General features: G+C 41.4%; 1 protein-coding gene across 6 annotated transcripts in view; it reads right to left on the reverse strand.

Annotated features, from left to right (window-relative positions):
- MORC2 (MORC family CW-type zinc finger 2) overlaps positions 1-14,531 on the reverse strand; it is a 41,849-nt gene that overhangs the window by 19,001 nt on the left and 8,317 nt on the right. For 4 of the 6 annotated variants that reach the window (XM_045064845.1, XM_004766412.3, XM_004766415.3 and 1 more), the window contains exons 2-6: positions 14,062-14,115; positions 11,952-11,986; positions 5,678-5,746; positions 4,859-4,949; positions 1,482-1,590 (exon numbers count right to left, since the gene is read on the reverse strand). In XM_045064845.1, coding sequence (XP_044920780.1) covers positions 1,482-1,590; positions 4,859-4,949; positions 5,678-5,746; positions 11,952-11,986; positions 14,062-14,115 — 358 coding nt within the window. Of the gene's footprint in view, positions 1-1,481; positions 1,591-4,431; positions 4,766-4,858; positions 4,950-5,677; positions 5,747-11,951; positions 11,987-14,061; positions 14,116-14,531 lie in introns of those variants that run through there. The other 2 variants (XM_013063450.2, XM_013063451.2) reach the window with 2 other exon arrangements.

Raw genomic sequence — 14,531 nt, forward strand, 5'->3', positions numbered from 1 at the left:
GTCCCTTCTTACAGCTCTGGCCACCGTTTCTCACACATGAAAGGAGAAAGAGTCCAGACTGAGGCTGGGCAGACTAGTCTCTGATCCCCTCTCTGGCGAGGAAGCACATACCTCACCAGACGAGCTCGGTAGATGCCTTAACCGCGAGGCCACAAAGAGACTCAACCGAGCATGTGTTTAGCTTAATAATTAACTAATTAATGTTTTAAAATCAGAATACTCTAGATTCATTAGGACTTCTTTCCAGCATAGCAATGATGAGCTGGGGCTAAGTGTCATCTGTCATTTAGCAAAGAACTTACCATGATGGTTTCAATATACTTTCCTGCTTCATTACCTGCCCAGGCCCCACAGATATCTGACTTGTACCTTCTGATATAGACCATTAAAGCAACAAATTTCTTAAAAAGGAAAATATAATCATAGCACATTTCACAAAATCACCATCATATGAGAAAGACAGTGCTGCTCCTATTATAAGTTCTTATTATTACTGCAGGTTGTGCTCTCCACCCATAGTCAAGAAGCCAAAACATTCCCCTTGATAAAACAACTCTTCATACTGACACCCCAACAGACTAAATTCAGAGAAGTTACAAATCCAACTCTTGGTTCCTGCCATTTGATGGCCTCATTCTCAGAAACAAGACAACTATTCTCTAAAGCTTTGAGATTTTTTTCTTTATTTTTCATTTTTATTTTTATTAACATATAATGTATTATTTGCCCCAGGGGTACAGGTCTGTGGATCATCAGGCTTACACATTTCACAGCACTCACCATAGCATATACCCTCCCCCATGTCTATAACCCAGCTGCCCTATCCCTACACCCCAATCCCCCAGCAACCCTCAGTTTGTTTTGTGAGAGTAAGAGTCTCTTATGGTTTGTCTCGCTCCTGATCCCATCTTGTTTCATTTTTTCCTTCCCGCCTCTCAAATTCCTCGTATCAGAGAGATCATATGATAATTGTCTTTCTCTAACTGACTTATTTCACTCAGCATAATACCCTCTAGTTCTCTTGCAAAAGAGAAGATTTCATTTCTTTTGATGGCTGCATAGTATTCCTGTGTGTGTGTGTGTGTGTGTGTGTGTACATATACGTACACACACACACATACCACATCTTCTTTATTCATTCATCTGTTGATGGACATCTAGGTTCTTTCCATAGTTTGGCTATTATGGACACTGCTGCTATAAACATTCGGGTACATGTGCCCCTTCAGATCACTACATTTGTAGCTTTAGGGTAAATACCCCATAGTGCGATTGCTGGGTTGTAGGGTTAAAGCTTTGAAATTTTTAACTCCTCTAGCACTAAGAAGTCTGCCTAACCCCTCAACAAGTTAATCCAAACAGATAATCCCACAAGGAGCTTGGCTGCAATCCTGCAAACCCAATAAGCACAGCATGGCAAATAACCTAGGCAGACCCAGGAAATGTGAAATGATGACTCAAACCATGAGGAAAGGACCTACTTCATCAATGCCTTCTTCCTCATGAAAGGTCCGAGACAAAAAGAGGCAGGTCATGGTGTCTTCCTTCTTAGTGAAGAGTATAAAATCCTTCCCGATGCGCATTGAGCCCCTGAAAGGAAAGCACAAATGGGTTATTCTCCCAGGGATTCAAAAACTCACCTGAAAAAAAGAGCGAATTCACCCTCTGGACATGACTAAAACTGCCTTTGGAAAGCTCTCCTCAAGACCTCCCTTCCTCACAGGACCCTGAGATGAGGTCTACAGTCCTCATTCCCTCTGCTCTTACATAAGCCTTCATCATTCCTCACAATTAGCATGACCCCACTTACCCTCCAAAGAAGGCTTCCTCACTACCCTTCTAGGGCACATTCACCACAGATCACCAGCCCCAAGTTTAACTTCTGACCTGCTGCCACAACAGCAAGTAACCCCTGCTGCCCATGCACCAGGTTCATCTCAGCTACACAAGGGCTGCTGTACTCTCTGTGCCACCATCCAATTTCCCTCCAGGAACTAATACCTTCAACACATCATCTTCCATGCTGACCACATCCAGTTCCCATCTGGTCCTTCCTTTGTTGACACAAATTCCTTCTCATTCACTCATCAAATGGCAGCACCATCAAGGGCACAGACCACAATCTACACTCACTAAGTCCTCAAAAAAACAAAACAAAAACAAAAACAAAAAAAAACACAAAAAAACGGTATGATCCTAAGGCTAAACCAAATACAGGGGCTAACCAAACACAATATAATTCTAGTTTTTAAGGAGGCCTATAATTGGTTCATATCCTATAATCTCAACCATCTTCTCTCTCAAAATGGTTTTGCCACTTCAAGCTCATTATAGGCGGTCCCTGCTCTTAGATGCAACTGGTTTCTGGGAAATGTGCCTTGAGGCTGGGTTCCACAAGGCGAAAGTCTAAATGGAATCAACTGCTTCCTTCCTCTGTTTAGCCACATTAAATCAAGTGAGGTGCAGGCAAGGACAGGCCTTTCTGGGCAACAGGAACAGGGCAGAAGTTCCAACAGTTCATTGCCCACTGAACAATGGGGCTGTTTAACTCCTTTCTTCGAAGCAGCTTCTGGGGCTTTATGGCTATTATCTCATTAGTCTTCATAATACCCCAGGGAGGAGATGGCAGTGGGAAGCCTCATTACTTTCTTCTACATACAAATACAAACCAGGCTGGCATGCCAAACACACAAATGAATGCCATGTCCCATTTCCCCAAATGCTCAGGAAAACGCCCAGGACACTATCCAGAGACACCCTGGGGGCTGCCAAGTTCTCTTTCTCCTCCTCCAGTTCCCAAGATGCTGGCAATGCTACTTCCTCTGACAGATTTCACAGCCCTCCTCCTTCTCCCCTGAAGCTTACGGATAGCATATTACCTTCCCTTCTGTCAAAGCTTGCTCTTGCCCTAATTTGGCAAAAACTCTCACTTTGTGCTTCTTTATTCTCTCTTTGATCCTGACCTTGGAGCTAAGAACAACAACCCCAAAAATGCCACCTCTCTGCTGGCTTCCTTGCTTCTCAGCCCTATTCTCACCACAAATCACTCCCTTCTGAAACTCTTTCTCAACTTCTGAATTGGTTTCAAAATAAATACACTCTCAACACTAGATGGCTCCAACTGAATGCATCCTTTATAAAACTCAGTCTACTAAAATATGTTAATGATAACACTTGCAACTTCCCAGTCTTCTAAGCACTGTTAGAGTCCTATTTTGTTTGCTCCTCAAACTTGCTCTGTAAGGTAGAATGTCAGAGAACAGAACTGCATTTTCTAGATTAGAAAACACATATGCAGAGACATGAAAGAGCTTGCCTGAGGCCACCAACCTGCTAAGATCAGGTAGAAGGAGACTGGACTACAATCCAGATGGGAAGTCAGGACTTCTTTCACACTGACACTAAGAGACCTCAGTTATTGGGATTTAGGGCACCAGCACCAGAACAATGGGGAACCTACCTAGAGACTCCTAGGCCCTACCCTAGCTGAATAGCTTTAGCTATTCAGACCAGGAATCTGCCAAGGAAAGATCAAAGGAGAAATAAAGTAAGAATCCAGAAACTAGTCTAAGGCTCTCAAGGCAATAAGAGCATTTAATCCTTAACTTACTTAGCACGTATTTATAATCCCAATTTACAAAAAGGATGCTAAAGCTCAGAGAAATAATTGAGTGGCGGAGGTGAGATCTGAATTTTAATTTGTATGACTGAAGTGAGATGGGTAACCGCTCCAGCTCTGCAGTCAAAATGACCTGGTTCATATCTCAGCTCTACACTTGGGCTACACTTTTATACCTTTTATAAGATATAAAATTTTTATATTTTTATACCTTGGGCTACACTTTTATACCTCTGGGCAAATTACTTCATCCCCATAAATCTCAATTTCCTCATTGGAAAATGAGAATAAATAAGAATAGAAGGAATAAATAAGATCATTCAAGTAAAATTTTTAGCAAAGTGCCTGGCACATTGTAAGAACTTGTTACTACCATTTGGTTTCTCCCCTGAAAGACAAATAGTCCAGGTACCATGTCCCCGATGTCTTTGGAAGCACTCTCTTTCCTTGCCAAAGCATGCTGCATGCGAGGGACAACTGATACTGCTGACTGACCAAAGCACCACCCTCTCGCGAACAAAACAACACGTTTCCACAGCAAGACTGGAAATGTGACTCAGAATTCCATTTGTACAAATTCCAATTCCACTAAATCTTATTCCATCCAAAGGTATGTACAGCTGGAAGTGAGCATTTCAGAAATAGAAACCTTTCTCTTGGGGCTTCACTCAAAACCAGAACAACACATTCCAAACACCAAACAAGTGGGAACCAAGGGCTGAGAAAGAAGTCCCAAGGGATCTGAAGACAGCAGGACACAGAAGTGGAGACCATGTCCTCTGAGAGGGAGGATTCAGATATCCATTACTCACCCTGGATCCCCAATGCCTGGTCAAAGCATGACATGTGGCCGGTGATCAGGAAACACTGCAATGCCATGAAGCAACCCCTTTAGCATCTCAGATACATCCTAACCCCACAAAACAACCACTTGCATCCTCAAACCAAAGGGTAAAAATAAGAATTTTCATCAGGAGGAGAAATGCAATTCCACAGCACACTGTCAAGAGAAACCTACAGTTTGCTTCTCTCACCCCAAATGGTTTAGGATGTTCATTCTTTCAATCTGTAAGGAAAACCTGGCTGTACAGCAGTTGCTAAGCTCCCAAACTACTACTTCTTTCCAACCTTTTTTCTGCTCTAGAAGGATAAGGAACAGAAAAGTTTTCACTGGACAGCAGCAGAGCAGTATTGCTTAATTCTGTACTGAGTCCTATGACAGGCTTCTAGTATACTTACGATTTTAACCCATTCCCATACTGCCCAATCTGGGTGGACTCAGGTGTTCGCTTGGCCGACTTCCCAAACTGGATCACACTGGCAGCATCACCTGAAGTCACAGGTACAAAGAAAGTGAAAGCATTAACATTTCTTCCCCAGGATCCTCAAAAATCAAAGGTCTGAGCCTAGCTAAATCTAAGCAGGGCTGTGTGTCTACTAAAACCACTTTCCAAGGAAATTCAGAACCATGAGGCAAATGGAAACAACCTCTGACTGGCCTGTCAGTACCACCATCACTATGCCCTTATTCTATTACCAGAACATGGTATGTATGAAGGCTGAGGGAGGCCTCTGTAGTTCCTGCTCCAGGATGTTGTGCAAGCTGATAAATACAATGTCAAGAGACGGGTAATCTGACTGACTTCAGGCTGCCATTCAGATCCTATCTACCATGCTAGGACAAGACCTGGCAAATCCATTAGTGGAATTAAGCCTGAGATGTTGCAACAGACCTCTCTCTCTCCAGGTGTATCTTCTAGTCACAACAGTAAGGCAACAGAAAAACAACACAGTAAGTATTTAGTAAAAAGAGTTACATCCTCCCCAAAATAAGAAATCATCTCTGGGACGCCTGGGTGGCTCAGTTGGTTGGACGACTGCCTTCGGCTCGGGTCATGATCCCGGAGTCCCGGGATCAAGCCCTGCATCAGGCTTCCAGCTCCACGGGGAGTCTGCTTCTCCCTCTGACCTTCTCCTTGCTCATGCTCTCTCTCACTGTCTCTCTCTCAAATAAATAACTAAAATCTTAAAAAAAAAAAAAAAAATCTCATCACTTACTTGGATCCATTCCTGCTCCATCATCCAAAAAGCAAAGCATAAATCCTCCTCGAAGGTCCTCTCGCCTTTCTGTAAAAGAAGTGGTTGCCATTACTGGGTAGTTACCTACCTACCAGGAATTACCAATGGTAGTTCCACCAGAGGGTGGAAACATGCGTAAGGTCAGAAGGTAGATCAGTGTGACATTTGACCCAAAAAGGTTAAGACAAACCTAGCTCCTCCTTCTAATAGCCCTAGCTAGTGTAAGGTAAATGTCAGGGCCCTTGAGGGTGGGCATTACTATCAAATGTTCTCCAATGTTTTCTAGTTAATGACAAAGACTGACAAGACTCTTTGAAGGCAGGATACCTGGTCCACTAGACTAACGACCAAGCAGGGAGCCCAACTCAGGGATTGATACCAGGACTCTGAGGTCATGACCTGAGCCCACTGTCTGAGTCACCCAGGCACGCCCAAACATGCATCTATTTCATAAAAGCCTCAATCATCTTACTGTCTCTCTCTACCTGGATTACTTCCACCTCTGCCCTCTGCCATGGGTCCCAGGGCACTAAAGCACTCCAACTACTACACATTGTACATTGTCAACATTGCTCAAATTCAACAGGGCCATCTTCTTCGTGGGTTAAATCTGGAGTAGCCTTCAGACAATGTTATCAAGCCAGACATGCTGTGGGTACAGTGGTGGCAGTTACTAGCCACAGAAATTGCTATGTCTGTGTATGACTATCCCCAGGCTAACTTGAGTTTCTGGGGTATCTGTACTCATTGCCACATCCTCTGCTTGCAACGGGTCCTTGAAATGGCTCCCTAACCTAGAAATGAGATGGCACAAGATGCAGTGAGAGCTGCCTGGTCCCAGTTGGACTTGCTTGACTAGGAGGAGGAATAGTCTTTTGACAAGAGGATTAAGTCCTTTGATAGTGCAGCCACAGCAGGGCTTCCCGGTTGACAGGAGGGGAACAACCTGGCTGCCATTTCAGTGGGTGCAAGAACCTCTTCTTTCAGTAACTGTCTTCTGCAGCAGCAGGTGGTTACTCAAAGTAGTCTGGGTCTAAACATGTCACAAACACTAAAGAATAGATTCCCAAATTGGGAAGGGGATGATTCTGGAGTTTTCAAGGTGCCTATAACCAATGATAAAGATAATGTGACAAAGGAGGAACAGCACAGGCCTTGGAATCAGGAGAGCACTTCTACTAAAAGGCAAGAGGTATTCGTAAAGTACTACAGGGACAAACCCAAGGCTGCTTTAGAGCCTAATTCCTGAATACTTTTTTGTCTCTGTAAGCTGTGGTTCACCAACTTTAAGCTGAGGAATCCCAGTTTAAAATACTCTTTGTCCTAAAGATTCAGTGAGTCATAACCACCTGCTATTAAATGGACTAGTGTAATTTAAAATGCTATTCAAAAGTATTATAAACCACAGATTTTCAAGTATCACAACGTGTTCAGGAAGCTGACTTTGCTGAAACATTAATGACAAGTGCTTCTTGAGTTCAAGAGCAAGGACCTTCCTGTAAGTATTACAGGTAGATAAGAACATTTCTCCTTATGGCCGTGCCTCTTATCAGCGTGGAGAATCCAAGTGAGATCTAGTAAGCATGAGTAAGCGCAAGAAAAGTGCAAAGAGGCTTCCAACGTTTCCTTCTGGAGGAAGCGAAGTATAACATGAAGACTCAAACTAAGTCAGATACAGAGTATGGTAAAATAAGTGTTCTAAATCTAGCCAAGAGCCATTTGTTGTACACTTCAGCCATAAAACACACATGAAGATTCTGCTTTGGGATCCAGAATGGTTCAAGCCAAGTGGCACTCCTTGAAAACTGTATAGGAAATTACTTCTAGGCCCTTGTGTTTGTTAGGCACAGAATCATCACTTAACAGTGGGTCTGAGATCCCTTTCTTTTTTTAAAGATTTTATTTATTTGACAGACAGAGATCACAAGTAGGCAGAGAGGCAGGCAGAGAAAGGAGGAAGCAGGCTCCCCGCTGAGCAGAAAGCCCGATGTGGGGCTCAATCCCAGGATCCTGGGATCATGACCCGAGCCAAAGGCAGAGGCTTTAATCCACTGAGCCACCCAGGCGCCCCCTGAGATCCCTTTCTTGTTCTAGGATTTCATTTAAAGATATTTCAGATGGTTTACAAGGGTAAGAGATCCACTAATGGAGGATCTCCTGGCCACATAATGATCAACAGTCTGTAAGCAGCTAGTAGTACCCAAGAGCACATGATCCTCTGCAAGACTGCCTCAAGACCAAGAGACTAGCTAATTTCTTCAGTCACTTCTTCAACTTTGTAAATAGGCAATGTCACATCAACACCTGGTTACAATGCTTATCCTGATCACCTGTTCAACTTACTGAGCACTTCTCTGTTCCTGGCTCTATGATGAAGACAGCAGTAAATAATGCAGATATGATCACTGCCTTCATTGAGCTTACAGTCCAACAGATGCTACTGTCTGTAGCAAATCAGTTAAGTAGAAGGGTTTAAGCAGGAAATTAAGAGTAAGGTAGAGCAAAATGAAGTGTGCATAAGAATCAACTGAAGAGCTTGTTAAAAATACAGATTCTGGGCTCTACCCCAGAAAGTCTGTGTGGGTCTGAGAAGGCATCTGAGAACTTGCATTTTAAAATGCTCCCAGGGGATGCTGATGCTATCCATCAGTGGACCACTCTGTGAGAAGCACTAAGCTAGAGCATCAAGAACCAGAAGGTTTCCCTACTCAAAACTATCTCCCCAGACATCCCACCAGTTAGAGATGTATTCCTAATACCTGATATTCACTTCTATCAGTCAACTGTTATCTGAAGCCTCCAAGCAAAGGATTTTGATGAAGGAAGGGGAGTTCTAGAGAGGAGAGACTAGAGAATCTAGAGCTGCAGGATTTATGCTCCCACTCCCATCAAATGTCTTGGAACTTCCCTCTTTACAGTTGTGCTTCAGATCCTGGTAGCAGCTAAATAAGATTATCAGAATGGGTTTGGAAGGATGCACATCTAAACTCTCCCCAGGGGGCGCCTGGTTGGCTCAGTGGGTTGAGGCCTCTGCTTTCGGCTCGGGTCATGGTCCCGGGGTCCTGGGATCGAGCCCCGCATCGGGCTCTCTGCTCCTCGGAGAGCCTGCTTCCTCCTCTCTCTCTGTCTGCCTCTCTGCCTGCTTGTAATCTCTGTCTGTCAAATAAATAAATAAGTCTTTTAAAAAAATAAATAAATAAATAAATAAACTCTCCCCAGGATGGCCAAGTCTGGCTTTCCAAATTAGCCTGACATCTGATCATCTAACTCCCACTGGAGAGGAGACAGAAAGAAACAGAAGAAATGTAAAATGGAACTCGTAAGTCAAAGGTCAGAGATGAGAAAATATTGTCCTTAACAGAAGTTGTTAATAAAATGAAATCCAAGCTCTTCATTATTCTTTTGCAATCTGAGTAGTGTTCACTTCAGTTACATGTGCTCTAATTTTCCACTTACTAGCATCACAGAGGGGATTTTTGAGGAATGGCACTGCCGATCCAAGGAAGTCAAGAAGTCAGTAAAAATACCAAGTCTACTTCTGACAGGCACATTATTGTCTGGCCCTGTCTAACAGAAACAGGAATGCTTTGGGTAAATGAACACCTCTGCACTTTAACAGTCTGGTTCCTTTGTCACCCTTCTTTTAAAACATGACTTTTTAATGAAGTCAAACTAAATCTGATGTTTAAGGGGATTTCCAAGTTCAGTATCAATCTAATCTCAAATGGGAGACAGGAAAATACTTTCCCCTGTGCCCTGACAATAAGAACTTTACAGTACTAGGGTATTACTAATTCTATCATTGTACTTGTAAAATGAAGTTGCTTTTATTCCTCCTGTTGAATGTGTTAGTAAGGCTCTGAGGTAGAAAAGTGTGAGGTTAAGGACATCTCAGCCAGGATTCCTAATCTGGAGGTATTTGGAGTAAATCAAGTCTTTTTCTAAAATGCTGTAGTGCTTAGTACTTCTATCACACCATTTAATCCTTAACTGCTTTGACAGTTCCCACAAGATCAAGTTATTGTTCTTTAATCACCTGCAGAGCGCTGTCTCTCCAATTAAAGACTTAAATTCTCTAATGAGAACTTAGAAAAGACCCCATCACATCCTCTCTGGACTCTTCCCTAAGCACAACAGGAGTAAGAACTACTGAGCACAGAATAAATGTACAGTGGGTCTTTTTCATTTAAATTGAAATCCAACGGTTCTGTTGTATTCTGAGCGTGTTTCGTAGTGAAATTCACCACCAAAGGTGGGAGGAGGGGGCAGGGGTGATCTGTGTTTAAAACACTTCTTTCAAGTAAACCCAGCTATGATTTGTCCTTTCGACGTCACTTGGGAGTAGAGGCTGATTCTCTGCTTTACCGTCTGTACAAGGATTAAAACATTTCTTTCAGAGGTAACTGTAATTGCTCCTCATTAAAGTACACTTGAGATGTAAGATACACACTGTGACTTGGAATGGTGCCTCCATTTGGCCACAGGGTTTAAGTAACCATCTCTTCTGCTGTGCCTCTGGATGTATCCCTAACACCTGATATTTACTTTGTTCCTTTCTTTCCTGTTCCTGTTCCTTTCTACTAAAAATAAAACAAGTTTTATTTTCACCACTTTGGCATAGCCTTTTGAGCAAAAGGCTTTCAGAATAAGCAATATAGCTGATTTTTAGCTGTTCTGAATTATCTTCTTTGCTCCCGAGTATATCAGGCATGAGAAATTCATTGTATCTGGGAAGATTTTTCATAAAATTATGTAACACTGGAGGTTCTAAAAATTGTCTCTTAGTTGTTTGCTTGTTCCCATTCATGAATGAGTCTACAAAGATCGGTTATTTGACAACTGTATATTCCCACAAAAACACTTCATTTTTCTCAGTGTTATTTAAGACTTTAGAAAAGTTTGTCAGAGACCTATATATTATGCTAGCCAAATAGGATTTAAAAGCCATCTTCCGGGATGCCTGGGTGGCTCAGTTGGTTGGACGATTGCCTTCGGCTCAGGTCATGATCCCGGAGTCACAGGATCGAGTCCCACATCGGGCTCCCAGCTCCATGGAGAGTCTGCTTCTCCCTCTGACCTTCTCCTCGCTCATGCTCTCTCTCACTGTTTCTCTCTCTCAAATAAATAAATAAAATCTTAAAAAAAAAAAAAAGCCATCTTCCTCTATTTTGCTTCCAAATTTCTAGCAATTCAAATGATCAAAAACATGCTGGTACAAACAATGAACAGGCAGGAAGCAAATGATTTTAAAAACAATGATTTAAAATTTTAAAAAGCCAATGATAATGACTAAGAATTTACAACAGAGCCAATTAAATAAGCAGAACAGGAGATACCATTAATATCTTTAAATTCCAGGGTGTCTGGTACACTCAGTTGGTTGAGCATTTGACTCTGGCTCATATCATGATCTAGGGTCTTGGAATCAAGCCCTGCATCAGGCTCCCTGCTCAATGGAGAGTCTGCTTGTCCCTCTCTCTCTCTCTGCTTCTCCCTGCACCCCACTCATGCACTCACTCTCTGTCCTTCTCTCTCAAATAAATGAAATCTTTACAAAAACAAAATAAATTCCAATCAAAGCAGGTCTCCTTCCTACCTGACACCTCTGCCTGAGAACACCTCCTCAGCAAACCCCACTGCCAACCCACTTGATCCACTGTTTTATGCAAATGACACCAGCAACTCTCACTGAGGTTGCAGAGAGAGAAACCGGCCTCCAACAAATCTCTTTCTGGCTCCAGGTACCAGTAAAATCAACCAATCAGTAATCCAAACCAGTAAAACCACCAGTACTTGGTCACTTCACTCCCCAATACTCTTCCCCATCATCCTATAAATCTCTCAGTGGCTATCTAAATAGATCTATAGGGGCGCCTGGGTGGCTCAGTAGGTTAAGAATCTGTCTTCACCTCAGGTCATGATCCCAGGGTCGGATGAAGCACAAAGTCAGGCTGCCTGCTCAGGAGAGAGCCTGCTTCTCCCTCTCCTCCCTATTCGTGCTCCCTCTCGTGCTCTATTTAATAAAATATTTAATAAATAGATAGATCTATAGATCTGGGAACCACATGTTAGTTTCCTTACACCAATATTCTTGGTTTCTATCACATGCCTGACTAGAGGTGCCCTATTTCTACCCTATGACCTGGAGTAATTGTGCCATCTCCTCAGGCTCTTAGACGTTTCTTCTTAGGCACAGCAATAAACGCATTCAAAGGAACTGAACATCAGAAGAAAGGACTGATGTCCAACTTACCTGCATAAATATCTATTCTGGTGGCATCAGCATCTCTGCAAAATTAAAAGAAATGAACATATGAAAATGAAAATATGAAATATCAACCATCAAAATATATAGTATTTTAAGTGGGATGCATAATATTTTGAGTCTATTTTTAGGAAGTCACACAGAAATTCTGTATCCATTAAAGTACACTTTCACACTCGGAAACACTACTTCCCTTATGTCTGTGAAACAGTTCTGAAACTCTAAATTATTCAAAATAACCACATGACACATAAGGCCTGTATGTCTTTTAAATACAAATTTCGCAGTAAAAATATCTAGAGGATGAAAGAACATTTGCCTTCACACACTAAAAAATGACTCACAACTATGTTTCTCTCACTAATTTGATAGGCATCATAAAAAATGTAACTTGTCCATTTTTCTTATGTACAAGATACTGAGGACAAAGAAAAACATCATCTGCCACAAAGCCTATGAAAAATCAGGTCTCATAGCATATACATTACAGTCAGCAGACTAATTGACAAGCCTATAATCTTATGAAAGGAAGTTAGGGCACTCCATTAGATCAACCATCAGCTGAAATCCAAGTTCAGTCATAAATAAAGGCTTGAAACCAATCTAGTCCAACTCTGCCAACTGCAGGCAAGGAGAATGAGGCACAGAGAATTTCCTAAGTTTTAAATGCAAAAAATCCACTCAAATCCATACAGTTCTACATGTACTTATTCCCAAACACATAAAAAGTTTCAAATATGAGACAGATGGGCAACATGTGTGCATGACCAGGAAACACATACTCCCAGGAATCTCCAGTTCACCATATGATATACAAAAAGGCAGTCTACCACAGCACACCATGGTCTCACTAAGCTAACAAGTGGCAAGTTCAAATATAGTTCCATTAAGCTACACCATTTTTAAATCGAATACAAAAATTATGAGTCAACCAGGATTGAAAGAAAACCGGAGTATTCTGATTAAACAACCTGTTAACAAGCACACTTCCATATAACAATCCCAGTGAATAACAATGAAAGTAATAATGGTACAGGATTATAGTATAGATATACAGACAGAAAATTAAAGGCAAGCTCATTATAACTGTGGATCCATTTAGAAAGCACTTCTACTAAAAAAAAAAAAAAAAAACCACACAAAAAAAAACCTTCTCGCAACTCTTACCCTCTTCCTTTATTAGTCATCAACACTTGGTCAATAAGCAATGTGTCTGAATTTTATGTTTGCATTCAGAAACAACTCTGAGATATATTTTCGTAATGAACAGAATCTTGCTTCGGATGTTGTTATTTATCTTTGAGCCAACCCAAACTTCTTTCCAGTCCTGTACAGGAACATTTATATAGACTTCCATCACTAAGAGCTCAGTGTAACACAGTGCTAAAGAATTTCTTCCAAGCACAGCTGCTAACAAGATACTTCAATCACTTGGAAGTCATCTGACATTAAAATACACATTTTGAGAACACACCTAACTGTGGCATAATTTTAAAGACTTTAGGTGGTGTACTGTTCTGAGAGCACAAATTAAATCAGATCTTATCTGTCCCATTAACTTGATTCCTAGGTTCCTATCTTAATTCCCTGCATTTCACTACAATTATTGTGCTCTAATACACAAAGGAAGATAACTTTGGATGTCATAAGTTCATTATTTTTAGGAAAAGCAATGGATGAATTAAAATCAACCAAGTAAACTAGAAGTATCAACTAACGTGCTATTAAAAATAATTCTGGGGGGCGCCTGGGTGGCTCAGTGGGTTAGGCCGCTGCCTTCGGCTCAGGTCATGATCTCAGAGTCCTGGGATCGAGTCCCGCGTCGGGCTCTCTGCTCAGCAGGGAGCCTGCTTCCCTCTCTCTCTCTCTGCCTGCCTCTCTGACTACTTGTGATTTCTCTCTGTCAAATAAATAAATAAAAAATAAAAATAAAAAAAAAAATAATTCTGGGGAAAAAAAATACTTCTGGGGTAAGAGACCCCTTAGGAGTGAATTACAGCTGCTTAGAGAATTGTCTTCCTCCCACATCTTCAGAAGCAAAGGTCAAAATGACCCAAGAAGTTTTCAAGCACAGATTGTATGCCTAAAGACTACATACCTTGCATTATCAACCAGTTCAGCAAGAGCACCAAACAAGAATTCATGAGTAGTTCTGAAATGATAAATACTAAGAATCAGCAAAAGAATTACATAATTGAACTATGACACCTAGTAAGTCAAGGTAATAAAATATTAGTTTTTAGGGAAAAAAATCTAAAAATTCCCATTCGTGCTATCAATTTATACTACTGAAATCTAAACTTCCCCCAAATTAGAACCTTTTAAGATCCTGCTAAACCCCTTCAAATGTTAATCAAGTTCTGTTATCTACTCATGTTTATTCTATTAAGAAACCAACTATGAAGCATTAAGATTCCTATACATACTATTGATTTAAAGGCAGTTTTTTTTCACCACTCATATTGTGCCTAGAAAAATGTCAGTGCTTTATTTTTCATTGCCTTAACCAGCTATCAGTTTCTGCATATCTCTAAGCATGCAATGGACACCTTGCTAACATTTTGCTTT

This window comes from Mustela putorius, unplaced genomic scaffold, assembly GCF_011764305.1.
Source record: "Mustela putorius furo isolate JIRA1106 unplaced genomic scaffold, ASM1176430v1.1 tig00000081_pilon_pilon_pilon, whole genome shotgun sequence".
Taxonomy (NCBI): domain Eukaryota; kingdom Metazoa; phylum Chordata; class Mammalia; order Carnivora; family Mustelidae; genus Mustela; species Mustela putorius.